The 23,341-nt window shown below is 36.4% G+C and overlaps 1 protein-coding gene across 4 annotated transcripts in view; it reads right to left on the bottom strand.

Moving 5' to 3' along the window:
• Nucleotides 1-23,341, bottom strand: part of SESTD1 (SEC14 and spectrin domain containing 1) — a 151,372-nt gene that overhangs the window by 28,998 nt on the left and 99,033 nt on the right. For all 4 annotated transcript variants that reach the window (XR_007454355.1, XM_049615426.1, XM_049615427.1 and 1 more), the window contains 2 exons: nucleotides 21,351-21,562; nucleotides 8,110-8,232 (listed from right to left, as the gene is read on the bottom strand). Coding sequence is in view for 3 of the 4 variants with exons in the window: in XM_049615426.1 (XP_049471383.1) it covers nucleotides 8,110-8,232; nucleotides 21,351-21,562 (335 nt within the window). In the remaining variant the exon portion in view is untranslated. The remainder of the gene's footprint in view (nucleotides 1-8,109; nucleotides 8,233-21,350; nucleotides 21,563-23,341) is intronic.

Below are 23,341 nucleotides of genomic sequence, written 5' to 3'. Positions count from 1 at the left end.
TCAAAATCCAAGAAGCACAGAGAACTCTCATTAGATCCAACAAAAACCGACCATCACCAAGGCATATCATAGTCAAATCAAATTCACAAAATACAGACAGGAAAAGAATTATGAAAGCAGCAAGGGGAGAAAAGTCCCTAACTTATAAGGGAAGACAGATTAGGTTTGAAGCAGACCTATTCACAGAAACTTGGCAGGCTAGAAAGGAATGGCAGGATACATTCAATGTGCCAAACTGGAAAATATGTAGCCAAGAATGCTTTATCCAGCAAGGCTGTCATTTGGAATAGAAGGAGAGACAGGGTTTCCAAGAGAAAAACTAAAGGAATTTGTGATCACTAAACCACTCCTGCAAGAATTAAAAAAAAATTTTTTTAATATTTGTTTTTGAGAGAGAAAGAGAGAGAAAGAGAAAGAGAGAACAAGAATGCGAGAGTGAGAGCGCGCATGGGAGGAACACAAAGAGAGGGAGGTACAGAATCTGAAGCAGGCTCCAGGCTCTGAGCTGTCAGCAAAGAGCCTGACGTGGGGCTCAAACCCATGAACTGAGCTGAAGTCAACATTCAACCGACTGAGCCACCCAGGAGTCCCCCTGCAAGAAATTTTAAGGGGGATTCTTTGAGTGGTGAAAATTCAAAACAAAAAAGACCAAAAGCAAGTAACACTAGAAAGGACTAGAGAACATCACCAGAAACACCAACTCTACAAGTAACACAAAGACAATAAATTTGTATCTTTCAGTACTCACTCTAAATGTAAACGGACTAAATGCTCCAATCAAAAGACACAGGGTATCAGAATGTATAAGAAAACAAGACCCATCTATATGCTGCTTACAAGAGACTCATTTTAGACCGAAAGACATCTGCAGACAGAAAGTAAGGGGATAGAGAACTATTATACTAATGTTCATCAAAACAAAGCTGGAGTAGCCATACTTATAAAAGACAAACTAAATTTCAAAATAAAGACTGAAACAAGAGATGAAGATGGGCATAATTAAGGGGTCTATCCACCAAGAAGATCTAACAATTGTAAATATTATGCCATTGTGGGAACACCCGAATATATAAATCAATAAAATCAATAAAAAAACTCATTGATAATAATACCGTAATAGTAGGGGACTTCAACACCCCACTGATAACAATGGACAGATCATCTAAGCAGAAAATCAACAAGGAAACGATAGCTCTGACACACTGGACTGGATGGACTTAACAGATATATTCAGAATATTTCATCCTAAAGCAGCAGAATACACATTCTGCTCAAGTACACATGGAACATTCTCCAGAATAGGTCCCATACTGGGACACAAATCAGCCCTCAACAAGGGCAAAAATACTGAGATCATACCGTGCATATTTTTATTTTTATTTTATTTTTTTTATTTATTTATTTTATTTTTTTTTAATTTTTTTTTTTAACGTTTTTTATTTATTTTTGGGACAGAGAGAGACAGAGCATGAACGGGGGAGGGGCAGAGAGAGAGGGAGACACAGAATCGGAAACAGGCTCCAGGCTCCGAGCCATCAGCCCAGAGCCTGACACGGGGCTCGAACTCACGGACCGCGAGATCGTGACCTGGCTGAAGTCGGACGCTTAACCGACTGCGCCACCCAGGCGCCCTATACCGTGCATATTTTTAGACCACAACACTATGAAACTCGAAATCAACCACGAGAAAAATTTGCGAAGACCATGAATACTCGAGGATTAAAGAACATCCTACACTAAAGAATGAATGGGTTAACCAAGAAATTAAAGAGAAAATTAAAAAGGACACGGAAGCCAATGAAAATGATAACACAATAGTCCAAAACCTCTGGGACACAGCAAAGGTGGTCTTAAGAGAGAGTATACAGCAATCAAGGCCTTCCCAAAGAAGGAAGAAAGGTCTCAAATATGCAATCTAACCTTACACCTAAAAGAGCTGGAAAAGAACAGCAAATAAAGCCCAAAACTAGCAGAAGAAGGAATAAGGAGCAGAAATCAATGAGATCAAAAAAAAAAAAAAAAAAAAACAGAACAGATCAATGAAACCAGGAGCTGGTTCTGTGAATGAATTAACAAAATTGATAAACCCCTAGCCAGACTGTGGTAAAACTCTACTCTCCACTCGTGAGAGTGCAAGTAAAAAACACAACACCTTAGTATTATGAATAGTTTTGACCCTGTGGACCCTATAATAGAATCTCAGGAATTTCTCTTCCCAGAGATCCTCTGGCCATATTTGAGAACTACTGGACAAGTTAGTTAATGATGCTAAGAAAATTGGTGATGTCCATGAGAGGGGGTGGGGGCGGACAGGAGCCTACCTCACACCATACAATATTAAATTTCAAATGAATTAAAAGGTCTAAGTGTGAATAATTTTTTTAAACAAGATTAAGAGAGATTGATTTAAAGCAGAAAATACTACTTGAGAAAAATATCACTACGTTTTCAAATAGAAAGGAATTTCACAATCTTCTCCACAGTACTTGCAAATTTAGTTTATGCTCTAAATAAATAGAACCAATTCTTTGAAAAAATGAGTAATGATACAGAGAAAAATAGTAAACTAAAAGATTAGCGTCCTGGATCAGTATTTCTTACAGTGAGATCTATCTACATCACAGTGGGGTGCCTGCGTGGCTCAAGAGGTTAAGTGGCCAAATTTGGCTCAGCTCATGATCTCGCGGTTCATGAGTTTGAGCCCCGCATTGGGCTCTGTGCTGACAGCTTGAAACCTGGAGCCTGCTTCGGATTCTATGTCTCCCTCTCGCTCTCTGCCCCTCCCCCACTCATGCTCTGTCTGTCTCTCTCTCTCCCAAAAATAAATATTAAAAAAATAAGTAAAATAAGAAATCTTAAGTTCCACCCTGACCTACTAAATCAGAGTCTGCTGGTATGTGGCTCTGCAACAGGAAGTTTAACAATTACTTCAGGTGACTCCTATGACCACTAGGGTTCACAGAACAACCATACTAAAGCTGATTTTTTTCCCTAGTTTGAACTTATAAGATAAAGGCCCTAGTAACCAGAACCAGGATGCAAACAAAACTAGTCTCGTTCATGAAATTAACACCTGAAATTAAAGAAACTCTTATCAGGAACTGCACCTGTCCTAAAAAAAAAAAATAATCAGTCTCCCGGGATGTAAGGGGAAAAAAAAAAACTGTCATGCACGTGCACATGCGCACTCTTCAAATTAATCAAAATGTTTCTTTCTAAGAAATAGAATATAAAATTTATAGAACACTGAGTGAACAGGCTGCCTTCGGCTCAGTTTTGGCCATCCTCTGGTCTACCTCTTACAAACATTTAACTGCACAGAAAAGGATTACTTCATAGAAAAAAACACATCAATTCCAAGACATTGTAATTTGGATGCAGGCAGCAGATAAGGAATGAGCTTGAATGCTCACATACTAGGACAGAGGGAGTCATCGGGATTGACACTGGAATCATGTGGGAATTGGTGGTGATGCACAGCTGGTAAAATAATGGGTATTTATGCTTTTACCAAGAAATACAAATCCTAATTTAGGCGGAGAGAAACACTGCCAGCTCACTGAAGGCTAATATGTTCAGGAGAAGTGGGTGTTCACTCTTCATGTACATCTGTTTTGCTGCTTACTAGAAGGCACAACACAACAGTCTTCTCTTTGGAAACCAGAAGTCAGCACTGTGAGATGGGGGATACAAACAGAATCCTAAAGCATCAGAGATTTATGTTTTTGCATATTCCTATGATGTGCTTTTACTTGCAAAGAGAAAAAGAAAACTTTTAATAAGATAGCAGATCATAAGCTAATATACTCATCCTGCATCAATCTATTCTCAAGGTGACAATGTAGTGCCACTTATTGGTTTAAAAAGTGCAATTCTCTTTTGTAAACATTTAGAATGAAAAATTTCAAATATATTAAAAACTGGAAAAAACAGTATAATGAACTCTCTGTGCCATCTATTTTCAGTAACTATCAACTCAACTCATGGTGAATCCTGTTTCTTCTATACGTCCATCCTATTTGTCCTCACTCCCCAATTTTGAAACTATCACACATCATTTAAAATGAGATCCAGGGGCGCCTGGGTGGCTCAGTCGGTTAAGCGTCCGACTTCAGCTCAGGTCACCATCTCGCGGTCCGCGAGTTCGAGCCCCGCGTCGGGCTCTGGGCTGACGGCTCAGAGCCTGGAGTCTGCTTCCGATTCTGTGTCTCCCTCTCTCTCTGCCCCTCCCCCGTTCATGCTCTGTCTCTCTCTGTCTCAAAAATAAGTAAACGTTAAAAAAAAAAATTAAAAAAAAATGAGATCCATAATTAAGTCATCAATGATTCTTTTCTTTGAGCACCATGTCTATAAACGCAAACATCAATATATATGCATATGTCCTCAAGTACTAAGAGGACAGAAATGGAAAAAAAATGTTATTATCTATTATCTTAAACATATCAAAGAAATTCAGCAGCTTTCTCTGAGAGTGAGCTAGTGAGCAAGACAGAGAGAAATATAGAAAGGGACAGAAAGAGAAGTACAGAGATGCAGACAGAGGAAAAAGGATTTTATGAGTATCAACCCAGCTACCCATTCATCAAAAAATGCTCTCTCCCAATTTCTTCATGTATAAAAATAAGGTGATGGTATTATTAGAGTAGTCGAAAAGATCGGGGGGCCTGGGTGGCTCAGTCAGTTAAGTGTCCGACTTTGGCTCGGGTCATGATCTCACGTTCGTGGGTTTGAGCCCTGCATTGGGTTCTGTGCTGACAGCTCAGCGTCTGGAGCCTGCTTCAAATTCTGTGTCTCCCTCTTTCTCTGCCTTTCCCCTGCTTGCATGCTGTCTCTCTCAATAATACATAAATATCAAAAAAAAAAAATTTTTTTAAGAATAATCTAGATCATTTACAATTCAAAAATTCTGGAATTTTGTATTGATTTCATATAAGTAAACAAGTGCACAAGTAAACAAGAGCCATTCATAAGCAATGCGTTTCTTTTTTTTTTTTTTTAGTTTATTATTTGAGAGAGAGAGAGAGAGAGAGAGAGAGAGAGAAGCAGAGAGAGAAAGAGAGAAAGAGAGAGAGAGAGAGACAGGAGAGAGTGCAAGCAGGGAAGGGACAGAGAGAGAGGGAGAGAAAGAATCCCAAGCAGACTGCACTGTCAACAGAGAGCCTGAGGCTCTCTCCAACTCACAAACCGTGAGACCATGACCTGAGCCAAAATTAAGAGTTGGATTCTGGGGCACCTGGTTGGCGCTGCGGTTAAGTGGCCACCTTCAGTTCAGGTCAAGATCTCGTGGTTCATGAGTTCCGGCTCCATGTCAGACTGTGTTGACAGCCCAGAGCCTGGAGCCAGCTTCAGATTCTGTGTCTCCTCTCTTTGCCCCTCCACTGCTTGTGCTCTCTCTCAAAAAATAAACAAACATTAAAAGAAAAAAAAAAAAAAAAAGAATTGGATGCTTAGCAACTGGGCCACCCAGGCACCCCAGCAATGTGTTTCTTTAAATGACTTTCAAACTTTATAAATAAAAATACAAAAATAAAAATCTAAACACGAGAATCTCTATGTATACCCTTTGTAATTTCATCCACACTATATGCAATATAAAATGTACTTTTCAATTCCTTTTGTGAAGTTCTTCATAATAGGTGTATAATCCAACTTCTAACTATAATTATTCCTCTTGACATCTTAAAAAAATAATAAAATATAGATAAATCCTGTCTTTAGGATCCTCATGTGTCACATATCTTTATTTAAAAGATTTTGCGGACACTCTTATAACTAAATCCTCTAGATGAAGTCTAGAATGTTCTATAGCAAATACTGTTTTCAAGAACTAAAAAAAAACCCTGTTTTCAAGGGGCTAAATTAAATTACAGGATAACTAAATTATAGGATAGATTTATACTATAGTAACATGCTCTAGAACAATCCACAGGGTTCAAATGAGTCACAGTGTATGTCAAAAATATCAACAGCATTAAGTTATTTAAAAAGTACCAAGAACATCAAAGGTTATAAGGTAAATACAAATTATTCAATTTTTTTAGCATAAAAGGAAAACACATTATGTTGGAACCTGTGAAATGTATAAAATACACATATTTTTTTCAATTACAGGATTTCATTTTTAAATCTCTTACAAGTACTAATTAGGAAAATTGCTGACAATATATACACTACCTTTAGATAATTCCAAATCCAAATCTTGTGATACCTCTTGCTTATACGTTATTCAGTGAGTTTACAAATTCTATAGAGAACAGTGTGTATTTTATCTGCCAATACTGCAGATTAGTAAAGCTGATTTGGGGAATATTATAATGAAAAAAATATAAAAAACTAAACAGAATGGTATGTATTAAGAAGAAAAATAATTACGTCAGATATTGTTAAAATACACCTTTAGTAAAGAGACAATGATACTTGGTCAACAATTCAAATTTATTCCTGAGAAAAGCATATTCAACATTTATTCTTTAATCTCATTTAGTTAAAATATACATTTACTAATACAATTATTTTATTTATTTGAGAGAGAGAATGCCCAACAGGCTCTGCACTGTCAGCACAGAGCCCAATGTGGAGCATGAACTCACAAACTGCAAGATCATTACCTGAGTCGAAACTAAGAGTCAGGAGGTTAACCAAATGAGCCACCCAGATGCCCCAACTAAAACTATACAACTTTAAAAAATTTTTTTAATGTTTATTTATTTTTAAGAGAGAGAAACAGAGTATGAGCAGGTAAGGAGCAGAGAGAGGGGGAGACACAGAATGTGAAGCAGGCTCCAGGCTCCAAGGTGTCAGCACAGAGGCCGATGTAGGGCTTGAACTCACAAATGGTGAGATTATGACCTGAGCTGAAGTTGGATGCTTAACTAACTGAGCCACCCAGGTGCCCTTAAAACTATACAATTTTTATTTATCACTTCAACTGGGGAAGATGTAGGGGAAAGAAAAAAACTGGATGTTCAGATAACCTGTAAATCTCATCTGGGTCCAGAGTTTAAAAGTATTTTTGATCAATTTTTTTCAGTTCTCTATTATCTATAGATCCTAGTGATCAGGATGCACGCTATAGTCACCTCTGAACACATGACCTTTTTTCCAATTAACACATAAATCCAATCAGACTGTATTCTGATCACTTGGATTTGTCTTTTTGGGGACGTTGGGGGGGGGGTGGCTTCTTTTATTACCTATTTAATGGAAAGATGTTTTATTCTTCATATTATATGTAAGGTTGAATGCTGTGTGTGTGTATGTGTGTGCAAACTAATCAATTTAAGCTACATAACCTACAAAAGTAGAAATTAATGTATTTCAGTTTATTTTTCCAATTTTCTAGTCAATCTATCGAAAGTACCATAAGAAATATAATTTGAGGGAAAAAAGGGGTGAGCTAATTGATCCACAACTGAATGATCACTTTCTCAGTAATAAAGAGCTAACTCTAACAAAGCAGGGGCTTAACATATATCAACTTCCTCCATACACAAGTTGTTCAATTTTAAACCCTTTTGAACAATTATTATCTATAATCTGCCTATAGATTATTTGCTAATTGTATAACTGTGATTTGTTTGATCATCCCCTTCACAGATACAAACGAGAGCCTCTAAACGCACAAAGAATGGAAAGATATCCTGTACCCTCTGCAATCATTTTCCATCAGTTGTGACTAATGCAACAATTCTGGAATTACTCTCAGGCATTAATTGCACTGTATATACCCTAATAAGACAGGGACAGCCTCCCTGAGGATTTAAGGATCATAGTTTCTGTCGCAGGACTACAGATGAAGATTCTGTTTTTGTACTACCCCTCTTTACTCTGTCACTGTAATTTTTTAAATTTCCCATGAATTAAAAAATTTTCACAAGAATTATGTTTCTATAAAAATATACAGTTAAACTGGATTGGAGCCAAACGCAAAACCAAACTTCCAATGAATACATAGTAAGGAGTCAAAATGTACCTTATGGCCTCTGAATATTAAACATACTATACTTTATGTCCTGTGCTAAAGTTTACAGCAACTTATCTCTTAGTACCACATACGCTGATTATGCACAGTAATCACAGCACTGTAACTTGCAGAGGAAAAGCACTCACACTGTGCTGACTCTCGATCTCCTCGTGCTTTTGCTGCAGTGCCTGGGAGGCCCGGATGGAGTCTCCAATCCCCCACTGGGCTCGTAATTGTTCTGATCCAGGCCCTTCAAGCCAGTTCACAACCTATAAATGAAAGTTGAGATGAAACAATCAAAAGCTTCCCAAACATCCACTGTTTTCTCCTCCCAAAGTTCCTAAAGTATTTTTAATTTAAATTAAATTCTATTGTAAAGGCAATAAATATTTTTTTTGAAACTATATGGCCATAATCTGACAACTTTTCCAAAATCAAAATTTGAAAGAATGTACACTACAGCACCTTAGGCTTTCAGCCATCTGATCATCTGCCAGGCTAAAAATGTGGAATGCCCCCATAAAAGAGGATTAAAAATTAACATGCAATAAGAAATAAAAGAACTATAGGATTTAGAGTTGTAAAGGATATGAGAAATGACACTGGTCAAATTTCTTATCTACCACTTAAGAAAACTGAGTTTCAGAGATTAAGTGACTTCCCAAGTTAATCTAATCCATTATTAAAAACCTAGGACACAAAAAGCCATGTGTTCTGACTCATAGTCTTAACGTTCTCAAAATACTGCTAAAACTAAATGAATTAACTAATATGAAGCTAAAATACCATTTTTCTCTGTTCGAAAATTAAAAACTGTAGTTTTATACTACTAGAGTACACAAGAGGGGTCCTGGGATGAACTAAACATGCAGACCCACAGACCATCTGAGCTCCCACTTGTACCGCTCAGTAGGATGTAAGGTGATGAACTAAGTTTGCCAGAGCAGCATCAAATATTTTTCTTCTGCCAAGTCCCTGAAGCAGTCTAACAGTTCAGGCATAAGGAGATGAGATCCATATGGGACAGATTTGGGGGGCACTCTGGAATCAAAACTCCATAGTCCACAGTGGTCATGCATACTATAAAAGTCCTAAATTCGGAGCACCTAGGTGGCTCAGTCAGCTGAGCGTCCGACTCTGGATTTCAGCTCAGGTCGTGATCTTGCGGTTGTGAGACTGAGCCCTGCAATGGGCTCTATGCTTGACAGCATGGAGCCTGCTTGGGATTCTCTCTCTCCCTCTTTCTCTGCCCCTTCCCTGCTTGCACACTCATGTACACTCACTCTCTCAAAAATGAAATAAAACTTTAAAAAAAAGTCTTGAATTCAAGGATGCCCAAAGTTATGCCTTCCATCAAGTATTAGTTCTCCCCGTCCAGACCCAGAATAATTTTTACTATAAAAGCAATGTTGCCCACTAAACACAGATGACATTCCAAATTTTACATGTTTTCAAGGAAAGAGAGCTAGAGAGTTAAGCAAAGATCAAAGTCTCATGCAGAAAGAGTAAAGAATTGTGTTAACTCTTCACCCAGAAACACACACACACTAAAACTACATGGACACAGTAAAATAATTTTAACAGAAAAAATAATAGTATTATCAAGTTTTACCTGTTACTAAATTAAGGAATTCAATAACAGATGTACGGTTATGCCCCAAATGTAAACTTAAGATAGCTCCTAAAAAGTGAATGACGGTTGTCTGTAGCATAATATTACAGACCCTGGATAGACAGGCTTACCTCAGAACTTTATAACAAAGTATTACAGACCCATACTGCATTTCGTTATTATCAGGTTAAAATTTATTCCTTCAAAAATCTAATAGTTCATGTAATTTTTAGTAGTTATATAAAAGTACCACATCATAGGGAAAAATCATATATATTTCTTTCAATTAAGTTTTCACATGCACTGCATTTTCATGTTACTCCAAATTTAAGTGCTACATTTAATTCTTACAGAGTACAAGAAATTTCTATCCTGTGTTGCTCACTTAATATTATACTATAAAACTATAATGATTTTCTATGTGGCTACAATTAAAATTTTCAGTAGCTGCAAACTTATAAAAATTTTTAATGTTTGTTCTTTTTTTTTTTTTTTTTTTTGATAAAGAGAGACAAAGCATGAATGGGGAAGGGGCAGAGAGAAAGGGAGACAGAGAATCCAAAGCAGGCTCCAGACTCTGAACTGTCAGCACAGAGTCTGACGCAGCGCTCAAACTCATAGACCTCAAGATCATGACCTGAGCAAAGTTGGACACGAAACTGACTCACCCACCCATGCACCCCGCAAAACTCTGTTTTTAAGAAGACTGACCTCCTTGCCTGCCTTCCTCCCTCCCTCCTATCTGTCCAACCAACTGTCCAATCAACCCACCCCTTATTAAAAGCTGAGTAATGTATCACATGTATCACTTCAAATACCACTTTTAAGGCTCCAGGTATCTACCGTTGAGAAATCTTTTATATGCCCTAAATGTAAACTTAGGGAGTGGGTATATGTATATATATGTGTGTGTGTGTGTGTATATATATATACATATATATATATACATATATATATATATGGAGAAGTTCATATGCAGCATTTTTTTCCCTAATTCTATGTTGTTTGCCTAGGAAACATTTTCAGTAGAGATCTTGAATTCAATGACAATGTCATGTTAGTATACATTATAAAATTGCTCTCTAAAACATGTTTCTATTGGAACATCCAAGTCATTAAAGTTCTAACTGAGCATAAGCTGTGCAAAGTGTACAAACTATTGCTTTTAAAATGCTTCTGCCAAATTGAACAACAGAAATCTCTCCAGGTATACTTTTAAATATTATTAAGATTGAATAAATTGCAAGTGTTTGTTTACTAAAAGTATATGATCTTTAGTGAATTCTATCCTCATGTTCTTTGCCCATTTATGTTCTACAAGGTTTTAATACTAGGGAGCAAAAATTTAAAAACAAAAAATGTCAGAATATTACTCTGTATTCATGGAATAGCCTTAAGTGCTTTAATTTTCTTGGCTAAACTGTTTTCAGAGTCCTAAGTTCATCTGCAAACCCTTGCTCTGAAGTTCTTTTTGGAATACAGTGCTTTGCTCCTCAATATCTCTACTTTTCTGCTTTAACCTTTTGTATGAGCAGTCCTACTAGTACCCTAGGATAGGGTACTAGGGTCCTGTTTTTCTCTGTTGGCCTATGGAAAGTATCACTCTTTCACCGAGTAAGAAAGCACAGGGCATGAAATTCAATTCTGAATTCTGGCTCTGCTCCTACTAGTAGAAACACTTTGGTCTGTCCATCTTTAAAATAGCATCTATGCTACATACCATACAAAGCTGCTGTCAGGATTATACCAGTCATTAAATGTAAGACACTTAGCACAGTAGATAAATACTAGTAATTGTTTCCTTCTTTGCCTTTCCCACTTTTCTGAAGAAAAAAGCCTAGCTCCTCTTTATTCAATCTTTTTATTAGGTTTTTAATTTTAATTCCAGTATAGTTAACAATAGAGTATAATATTAAGTTCAAGTGTACAACATGGTGTTTCAACAATTCTATACATTACTCAATGCTCATCATGGTAAGTGTACTCTGTAATCCCCATCCCACCCATCTCCCCTTTGATCATTAATCAGTTTGTTCTCTACAGTCAAGAATCTGTTCCTTGGTCTTTTTTTTTTGCCTTGGCTCATTTGTTTCTTAAATTCCACATGAGTGAAATCATATGGTATCTGTCTTTCTCTGAATGACTTATTTCACTTAACATTATACTCTCTAGCTCCAATCATGTCGCTGCAAGCAAATGGCAAGGTTTCATTTTTTATGGCTGAATAATATTCCATTGTATATATACACCACATATTCTTTATCCATTCATCTAAGGACAGACTAAGATCCATCCTTGGGCTACTTCTCCAATTTGGCTACTGTAAATAAAGATAAATTTATTGTATATGCAATAAATATGGGGGTGAATGTGTCCCTCTGAATTATTATTTTCACACTCTTTGGGTAAACAACCAGTAGTATGATTATTGGATCATAGGGTAGTTTTATTTTTTAATTTTTGAGGATCCTCCATACTGTCTTCCAGAGTGGCTATACCAGTACAAGAGGGCTCCTTTTTCTCCACATCCTCACCAACACTTGTGGTTTCTCGTGTTTTTGATTTTAGCCATTGTAACAGGTGTGAGGTGACATCTCATTACAGTTTTGATCTGCATTTCCCTGATGATCAGTGAGGTTGAGCATCTTTTCATGTCTGTTGGCCATCTGTAGGTCTTCTTTGGAGAAATGTTTGTTCATGTCTATTTTTTAATTGGATTATTTGTTTTGGTGTGTTGAGATGTGTAAGTTCTTTATATATTTTGGAAACTAACCCTTCGTTGGATATGTCATTTGCAAATATCTTCTCCCATTCAGTAGGCTTTTAGTTTTCTTCATTGTGCAGAAGCTTTTTATTTTGATGTGGCCCTAATAGTTTATTTTTGCTTTTATTTCCCTTGCCTAGAAAAAAATGTTGCTATAGCTGATGTCAGAGAAACTATTGCCTGTGCTCTCTTCTCAAGTTTTTATGATGTCAGGTCTCACACTTCGATCTTTAATCCATTTTGAGTTTATTTTTGTGTATGGTAAAGAAAGTGGTCCGGTTTCATTCTTTTGCATGTTGCTGTCGTTTTCCCAACACTATTTGCTGAAGAGACTGCCTTTCTCCCATTGCATATTCTTTCCGCCTTAGTTGAAGATTAATTGACCATGTAACTGCGGGTTTACTTCTGGGCTCTCTATTCTGTTCCACTGACCTATGTGTCTATTTTTGTGCCAGTACCACACTGATTACTACAGCTTTGTAATATAACTTGGAAGACTAGAATTGTGATACCCCGATTTTGTTTTGAAATCTTGAAAAAAACTGCTTTAGCCGTCTTGGGGTCTTTTGCGGTTACATCCAAATTTTAGGATTGTTTGTTCCAGTTCTGCAAAAAATGCTGTTGGTATTTTTGATAATAGCTACATTAAATCTGCAGATTGCTTTGGGTAGTATAGACATTTGAACAATATTTGTTCTTCCAACCCATGAGCATGGAGTGTCTTTCTATTTCTTTGCACCATCTTCAATTTCATTCATCAGTTTTTCATAGTTTTCAGGGTACAGGTCTTTTACCTCTTTGGTTAAGTTTATTCCTAGATATTCTACTGTTTCTGGTGCAACTGTAAATGGGATTGTTTTCTTCATTCATTTCCCCTTTTTACTTTTTCATTATTAGTGTATAGGAATGCAACAGATTCTGTACACTGATACTGTATCCTGCAACTTTACTGAGTTCAGTTATCAGCTCTAGCAGTTTTTTGGTGGAGTCTTTAGGGTTTTCTATATAGAATGTCAGGTCATCTGCAAATAGTATTTTACTTATCAATTTTTTTTAGGTTGTCTAATTACTGTGGCTAGGACTTACAGTACTTTGTTGATAAAAGTGCTGAGAATGGACATCCTGGTCTTGTTCCTAACATTAAGGAAAAACTTTGTTTTATCACCATTAAGTATGATGTTGGTTGTGGGGTTTTGATATACTGCCTTTATTACACTGAGGTAGGTTCTCTTTAGGCCTGTTTTGTTGAGGGTTTTTAACATGAATGGATATTGTACCTGTCAAATGCTCTTCCTGCATTTATTGAAATGGTCATATAGACTTTATCCTTTTACTGATGTGTGGCCATTCACTCTTTACAAAGTTTCACATCTGTATTTTACAGGAAGATCCCTGAGGTTCTTAACAAAGTCCCTGAACTGTTTCATTCAATATTTTAAAAAATGGAAATAAAAAGAAGAAAAAAAAGTCTTAAGGACATTTATGTAAACATTTTTAAACAATTTTCCATTTCCTTTTGGGAACTCAATTCTCATTGATTGCTATACATTACGAATACAGACATAAAGATAAATATAAAATGCTAAGGGTGGAATGAAAGCCTCCCAAAAGTTTTTAACTATTAATAATACATTACATGTTATTTTTAAAAACCTAAAGTATTATTTAAACATTTAAACTATGATTTTAGAATATTCTACAAACAAAAAAAGCAGATTAATATAAATCATGATAACTGAGGAAAAACAATTCATTAGCATGAAACTTCCAAAGAGTCATAAATTTAAAAATAAATTTTAAATAAAGCATACATACACTTGGTGCAAAAAATGTTACATACTCAAGTGCACATATAGTTTTAATGTATGCTGAAAGTAATTTTCCTTAGTATGCAACACCAGTAATGTAGACACAGTAAATGTATGACTATTTCTAACAAAAACAATGCAAATGGAGGTTGACGCCCTAGTAAACAAGTCTATTTAAATGCATTAATGATGGTAGTTTGCCAAACTAGGCTATAAAACTTAATTTTAATCAGGATATCTTGCTCAATCTGAATATTAACTTACTGCAAAAACAGTTTCATGCCCAATCCATATCAATGTGACCCCTCAAGTGGTTACACTGATATGCAAAGTATAACCTTGGAGATGTGTTCTTTTAAAAAAATTTTTTATTTAATTTTTTAAATTTACATCCAAGTTAGTTAGTATATAGCGCAAAAATGATTTCAGGAGTAGATTCCTAAATGCCCCGTTTAGCCCATCCCCCCCCCCACAACCCCTCCAGTAACCCTCCGTTTGTTCTCCATATTTAAGAGTCTCTTCTGTTTTGTCCCCCCCGTTTATTAGTTTTTGTTTCCCTTCCCTTATGTTCATCTGTTTTGTATCTTAAAGTCCTCATGTGACTGAAGTCATACGATATGTCTTTCTCTGACGAATTTTCCTTAGCATAATACCCTCTAGTTCCATCCATGTAGTTGCGAATGGCAAGATTTCATTCTTTTTGATTGCTGAGTAATACTCCATCGTGTGTGTGTGTGTGTGTGTGTGTGTGTGTGTGTGTGTGTGTGTGTGTGTGTTTATCCATTCATCCATCGATGGACATTTGGGCTCTTTCCATACTTTGGCTATTGTTGATAGTGCTGCTATAAACATTGGGGTGCATGTGTCCCTTTGAAACAGCATACTTGTATCCCTTGGGTAAATACCTAGTAGTGCAATTGCTGGGTCATAGGGTAGTTCTATTTTTAATTTTTTGAGGAACCTCCATACTGTTTTCCTGAGTGGATGCACCAGTTTGCATTACCACCAGCAGTGCAAAAGAGATCCTCTTTCTCCACATCATTGCCAACATCTGTTGATACCTGAGTTGTTAATGTTAGCCATTCTGACAGGTGTGAGGGGGTGTCTCATTGTGGTTTTGATTTGTATTTCCCTGATGATGAGAGATATTGAGCATTTATTCATGTGTTGGTTGACCATCTGGATGTCTTCTTTGGAGAAGTGTCTATTCATGTCTTTTGCCCATTTCTTCACTGGATGATTTGTTTTTTAGGTGTTGAGTTTGACCAGTTCTTTATAGATTTTGGATACTAACCCTTTATCTGATATGTCATTTGCAAATATCTTCTCCCATTCTGTTGGTTGCCTTTTAGTTTTGCTGATTGTTTCCTTCGCTGTGCAGAAGCTTTTTATTTTGATGAGGTCCCAGTAGTTCATTTTTGCTTTTGTTTCCCTTGCCTCTGGAGACGTGTTGAGTAAGAAGTTGCTGTGGCCAAGATCAAAGAGGTTTTTGCCTGCTTTCTCCTCAAGGATTTTGAAGGCTTCCTGTCTTACATTTAGGTCTTTTGTCCATTTGGAGTTTGTTTTTGTGTATGGTGTAAGAAAGTGGTCCAGGATCATTCTTCTGCATGTTGCTATCCAGTTTTCCCAGCACCACTTGCTGAAGAGATTGTCTTTATTCCATTGGATATTCTTTCCTGTTTTGTCAAAGAATAGTTGGCCATACGTTTGTGGGTCCATTTCTGGGTTCTCTATTCTGTTCCATTGATCTGAGTGTCTGTTCTTATGCCAATACCATACTGTCTTGATGATTATAGCTTTGTAATACAGCTTAAAGTCAGGGAGATGTGCTCTTAAAATCTACCATGACAAATATTTGCAGAGGCCAAAAATGCATGTGACTATATAACATTCTTTCCTAGCCAGGCTGTTTTCTAAAGGCTGCATGAGAGAATATGTGGAAGACTATGGGGTCAAACCGGTCAGAAGGACATGTCAAGCAAATGTCAAGCATCTGACCTGAAGAACTGGGAGAACTGGAGCATAGCCTCCCGCTGTACACTTATGCAACTAGGAGTGTATCCTATTTTCCATCCATGATTCCTTTTTCTACAAAGGAAGAAAAGCACATGGATGATCTTAGAAAGAACATTTGCAATGCTGGCAGTAATTACTACCAGAGTAAATAATGAGAATAACGACAGCATATTTCAGTGAAGTGGCATCAGCTCCTTCCCAGAGCACATGAAAATCTAATTTTTAAATGTAGTAGCAGCAGCAGCATGGAGAAGAACCTCTGCATACCACATGAACTCTTAATGCTACCAATTTAAACTGTGGGGAATAAATGATAATTACATTGGTTATTACCTGTCATAGAGTTTATCTATTAGAGCTATTGATTTCTCTTTCATAATGCTGTCAGTAATAAGACAGTAAAAAAGAAATTTGGAAAAATTCAATTTTCACTAATTTAACATAAACAGTGATACTCAACTTTATGATTATCTTTATACAAACAAAATTTTTTTTTTCATTTTCCCCAAATTTGCAAGACTATAGACAGTACAGTTTATGCTCTGTGTATGCTGACATGATCAATACACATGACTATATAGCTACATTTACGTAATCACTCTGGCTAAAGAAATAAATTTTTGCCTAAGATGTGACCTGTGAAAAATAGAGAGCAGAAACCATTACATGAAGATTAATGTTCTATCCAATTAATGTGTAACTCACATAAAGAAAATGAATTGTAATAAAGGTTATTTGTTTTTAACCATAATCTCATTACCATCATCACCATCATAAATATCATCACCTCCCTTCTCTAGTTTCTTATCCAATTGAGCTAGTCCATCATTTTAAAAATGCATGTGCCACTCTGTTTTTTTATCATACCCACTGATCCCATGTAGTAAAGTATAAATGCTGGATGATCCCATCACCTGTGTTCTCTGTGCCTGCACCTCAACATCTAGCTAAGAATTGATAAGGTCACACAATAAGCCAGAAAGTTTCTGCCATAAATCCAAGATTAACACCAACTAAAAATACAAGTACAGCTGTGTGGTAATTTTACTCTTCCAATTCTCACAAAGAAAATTTTGAATTCTCTCCACTTTTATTTTAACCTCATCCTCTTCAACCACCACTACCTACTCCACCTGCAAACCTGTACCTCTAAGCAAATTGCCTTTCTCTGTCTTACTTTACAGAAAAAAAGAACACATCACACAGGAACCCATTCATCTTCATGACGTCTGACTTGTACGGAGGCACCTCTGGATCCATCCTACCCACCATTCCTCCTGTTACAATGGAGTTCTCCCTGTTCTATTCTAAAGCTAATCCTTTCAACTGTGCTTTGGAAGTCTATTCATTTCTACTTTGTCAGGAACTTGATAGTATTAATCATCCTTTCTTTCCTGTATATTCAACCCCTCCTTCCAAACAGATACTTCTTCCTGGTCTTTAAACCTCTTACAGCTTTCCACATTACTTTAAAAAGATAAACAAAATTATACCTGACCCCTGTTGTGAGCTGAGTTGTGTTCTTCATAAAGTTGAAATTCCTACCCTCAGTACTTCAGAATATAATCATACTTATCTGAAGACAGGGTCTTTGAAGAGGCAATTAAACTGAGATTGAAAATATATAAACAAAATGAAGTTGTTACGGCCCTAATCTGACTAGCATCCTTAAAAGGAGGAGAAATTTGGACACAGACAGGTACAGAGGGAAGGCAATGTAAAATACAGGAAGATTCTTGGCACTGACAAGCCAAGAATCTGGGACAGATTCTTCCCTCACTGCCTTCAGGAGGAATCAACTTTGCTAACACCTTCATCTTATTAAACTTTTAGCCTTTAGAACTTTGGAAAAATAAGTTTCTGTGGTTTAGGCCACCTGGGCTGTGGCACTTCATTACAGCAGCCTTTACCAAATTAATACCACCCTTTTTCTATCACTTCTAGGCATTGCTATTTCTCATCATTCCCTCAGAGACAAAATTCTCAGTGAGTTGTCTACACTCACTGCCTCCTTCACCACACTTCACTGTCATTCCAAATTCACTCCAGTGTGCTTCCAGCCCTCCATGCTTAGGGATCACCCGTGGCCTCAATCTTGTGCATTCTAATGGACATGTTAAGCTGTCCTTTTATTCCATCTTTTAGAGCATTCCACAGGGTTCCTGAGTCTATCCTGAAATGCTCTCTTCCCTTGGCTTCCATGACACAGAACTCTTACACACTTTTCTCCTCCATTTCTGGCCAATCCTTCACTGCCTTCTTTTCAGGAATATGCTCCTCTATCTTGTCATTAAATGCTGGAGTTTCTCAAAGCTCAATGAAAAAGACCTCTTCTCACCTAGTCTCAGCACTTTCCTCGGGCAATTCTCACCCACACTAATGCTTTTAACTGCCATTTATACATGATGACAAACAACTAAGTGATCAGCCCAGACCTCTCTGATTTCTGGACCTGTTTGGGACTACCCTTCTAATTTTTGGTGTCTCAAAGTCACCTCAAATTCAACGTGTCTAAAACCAAACCCATGTTTCTCACACCCTTTTCCACCCACACTTAAACCCAGCGTTCCCTAACTGGACAAGACTACCCATCAAGTCTTGCAAGCCAGAAAAATGATTCATCTCTGATTTTCTTACTCTTACTCCCACCACTCTCCTTGGGGCTTGGTACAATTGCATTTTTACTCACCACTGTATTCTACCTAGCAAAAAGTCACACTACTGTAGACATTCATTTTTTAATAAGGGAACAACAGATACTATTAATAGAAAACTCATTATATGCTAGACACTAAACACTTTATAAACATTATTTTCTTTAATCTTTGTGTTTTTTTTTAATGTTTGTTTATTTTTGAGAGAGAGAGAGAGAGCGCGAGCGAGAGCACAAGCAAGAGAAGGGCAGAGAGAGAGGGAGACGCAGAATCTGAAGCAGACTCCAGGCTCCGAGCTGTCAGCACAGAGCCCGATGCAGGACTTTAACTCATGAACCACGAGATCATGACCTGAACGGAAGTTGGCCCCTTAACCGACTGAGTCACCCAGGCGCCCCTATTAAGCAGGTATTATTATTGTTGTTGTTATCCTCAGTCTACTGAGTAGGAAGCTAGTGCACTGAGAAGTTACACTTCCTTCCCAAGAGTAAACAACTTGGAAGTAGTAGAAAAAGGTGGACCCAGATCACTTAGGTCAGTTATATACCACTATGCTATTCTATCTTTATGGTTTTCAAAGATACTCTCAGGCTACTTGACTGAAGTGTACCTGGGTTTAATACTGTCTATAATTTACAAATATATTACATAGAAAAAGTTGTCCACAATTAATGTATGCTTGGAAATCTTCCCTTTATATGCGGCTATCATGAGAAAGACTAAATTCTTTTGCCTGAAATTCACCATCCTCCATGATCCAACTTCCCCTTCTTTTCAAGTCGTTTTCGCTCTAACACCCTGATGTTCCTAGTCAGGGGTCAACAAACTACTGCCTGCAGGAGAATTCTGACTACCCACTATTTTTGCAAACAAAGTTTTATTTTAGCATAGCCACACATTTGTTTACATTATGTCTACACATTACAATAGAGTTAAATAGCCACAGCAGCTCCAAGAACTGTACAGTCCACAAAGCCTAAACATTTACTATTTGGCCCTTTATAGGAAAAGTTTGCCAACAACTGAACCAGATATATAGACTGGACTCTAGTGCAATGGAGATAAATATAATGCTACCATTAATCAAGCGCTGGGTTCTTTCAACAAACCTTTATAAAGAGGTCTTGTTACCCCTGTTTTAGTTAATGAAGGGAAGAAAGGGAAAGAAAGGGAGGTTAAAAAAAGAAGGAAGTCAGGGGTGCCTGGGTGGCTCAGTCAGTTAAGTGTCCAACTTCAGCTCAGGTCATGATCTACCGGTTGGTGAGTTCAAGCCCCATGTCGGGCTCTCTGCTGTCAGGGAGGAGCTCACTTTGGATACTCTCAAAAATAATAAAACACATTAAAAAAAAAAAAGAAGGAAGTCAAACTGAGGCTCAGGTGCGTGAATAATGTGATCATGATCACACAGTAAATAAGTGGAGGAACTGAGATTTAGATCTTACTTGTTGACCATGCTTTATGATTCAAAGGCCAAAAACTTCCCATGGTGACTTACTGCTTCCTTTTTCCTCAACAGAGTTTGGGATTTCATACTGCTAGTGTTTATTCATGTTAGTCTTTCCGCTGCACAAGGTGCCAATTCTCCTTTAAAACCTAAAGGAGGTGCCTGGTGAAGTCTTTACATATTCTTGGAGAAAAAGCTCAAGTATGCTAAATCTTCCTAGATTACCTACAGCCAGAGGAACAATCCTTCCTATATAAAGGCCCACACATTTCAGTCATACCCTTGAATACTTAAGACTTTGTCCCCTTAACGTGATGATAGCAAAAACCACATATACCGTTACATAATTCTATAGAAAACCCACCAAATGTCTTCTACATAATAAGCACTTAAAAAATATTTACCTTATGAACGAATTAATCTAGATAAAAACACTGGGACATTTCAATGTGGGATTTTTTTAAGTAAGAGATTTAAGATCTATTTCTTAATAATTCAACAGATAAAAACCAGGATGTGGTCTAAGTAACAGAAATGTCTTAGTATTGAGTTTTAGTATTTTTAGCCTATTGTTTTAACAAAAATTTTAAAAGGAACTAAAGATTCATAAGTATTAAATACATTTAAAGGTTTCTATCAGCATTAAAAAATAATGAAATTTCATACTAAAATTCCTTATATTACATGTCATCATTTTGCTAGGAAAGAAGAACTCTCCATAATGCCTAAATTAACAAAAAAACAAGTTATTAGAAATTAAGAATAAATCAATAATCAACAATAAAATGTTATTTATTGCAAGAATACAGAGACCACAATGTTTCCAACAACTAGTTATTTTTAAAGTTCATAATAATAATGTAAGATGTATGCTCAATGTCATCACTGTAGAAATAATATAGTTTTAATGCAAACGCTATTTGTAAAGATATAGAGAAAATGATTTTAGTGTGGTTTGATATGACTTAGGTTCTCTACATAGTATAAATAAGGCTTAGTATAAAATCAGTCACACAGGAAAAATTATTTCTTAAAAACTCTAGCATTTACAATTTTCAAAAGTTAAACATATTCAAATCAGACACCTACCTGCATTACCTTCTGCTGAATCTCCTCTAACTGTGTACGCTTACTACGTTGCCTACAAACTTCCTGGTAGCGAGTATACTGCTCTCTCAGTGAATCTAATAACTTCATAACCTGTGGCTGGGCCAGCAGTTCATCATCCATAGGAGACCATGAGACCCCTCCATCTGAGCCATTAAATCGACGCTGCTGTAATTCGGACAACAATTCATGCCCTTTATGAATGAAAGATACACAGTTATAATTAACATCCATAGAGAAATACAATTCTTATTTATCACTCTTCTCCATTCTAATCCTTTATTTTTAGAACCTATCTGCCTATATGTCTGCCTAACTATCTACCAGGTTATAAGTACTGAAGTGCAACTTTTAAATTTATATAGAAATGAGTTGGAAAACTGCATATATGAATATTAACATACATATAAACTATACATATGCTATATATCATGAATGTATATACTATATAGGCTACACTATTTAGTAAAGATATTGTTTTCTAAAGCTGTCATTACATTCTTTGTTATTTGTGGATTCATTACTCAGGAAATTATGCCAACCAATCCTCTTTCCCTGTAGAACACAATTACGCTCTGAGATTTCTGTATGATGGTAGTAACTAGTATGTTCTATCTGATGATACTAATCAATACTAAGCAGGATGTTGTAGGATTTCAGTATTAACCCATACCCTTAATCATAGCACCTAAGACGAAAGCTAACAGTGTAATAACGTGTATGATTATGGGGAGAAAGCTTTATTACTGGTATGAAATAAAATTTAAATAATCTGTCTATAGGAATCTCTATAATTATTAACTGCAAATCATGATGGGCCACACCAGTGTCAGAATTGTATTCGTTGTTATTCAATTACAGCAAACTCATATAAAGAAAATGCATTCATGCATGAGAAATTAAAATTGCAGAATGTGCAATATCTAAAACTGTAAATATATTAGCAATTTTAAAAGTGAATAAATCACAAACTGTTTTTCCAGGATAATACTATTTCAATTATTAGACAAGGACCAAAAAAATATGCAGATACTTTTAAATTCTCTTAATCTTTATTCAGGGAAACATCCTAAACTTAAATGTCTTTAAATATATGGAAACAATTTTTATTATGATTTGAAGGTATTTCCAGTTTCTAAAAGATAACCAAAATTATTCTAAACTTCTCTATTTTTATACTCTCTTCCCATCCCTACTTTAAGACTTAATAGCAGGGGTGCCTAGGTGGCTCAGTCAGTTAAGCATCCTACTCTTGATTTTGGCTCAGGTCATGACCTCATGGTTCAGGACTTCAAGCCCCAGGTCGGTCACTGCATTGAGTGTGGAGCCTGCTTGGGATTCTCTTTCTCTCCTTCTCTCTCTGCCCCTCCCTGGTTTGCACACACGCACGTGACTCTCTCAAAGTAAATAAACTTAAAGAAAAAGATAAATAAACTTAAAAACATTTAAGAGTCAATAGCATATTAAAAAAGAACTTAGTGGCATATAAAGTTAATTTTAAAATACAAATTTAAAAAGTTCTTAATTCAAGGGCTTCAGTAGCTTTGAAAATGTTAAATAGAAACACTGAATTACATTTTAAAGCTAGAGTAAGCCATATTTTTACGGAAAGTCTACTGTATCTGCTAAACATGTAGCAATTCAGAGATTACAATTATTTCTTTGTTCTCTAAGGAAGTAAGATCTATACCATACTGAAAACACTTGGCACAACTGAATCAATACAATGGAGATATTTTGAATTTATTTCTTTACTCTTCATTATGTTTTATAATTAGAAGAACAACTGCTTCAAAGACTTTTGCCAAGACTCTACACACACACACATTTATATATATATATATATATATATATATATAGTTTATACACATACACATGTGTACACACACACACACACACACACACACACACACAAAGCCACTAAGATCGAAGTAATTTATTTTTCTGCTTTTACAATTGATACCCTTAATGTT

This window comes from Panthera uncia (genome assembly GCF_023721935.1).
Source record: "Panthera uncia isolate 11264 chromosome C1 unlocalized genomic scaffold, Puncia_PCG_1.0 HiC_scaffold_3, whole genome shotgun sequence".
In the NCBI taxonomy this organism is placed as follows: Eukaryota; Metazoa; Chordata; class Mammalia; order Carnivora; family Felidae; genus Panthera; species Panthera uncia.
This window is presented reverse-complemented; position numbering and strand designations above follow the sequence as displayed.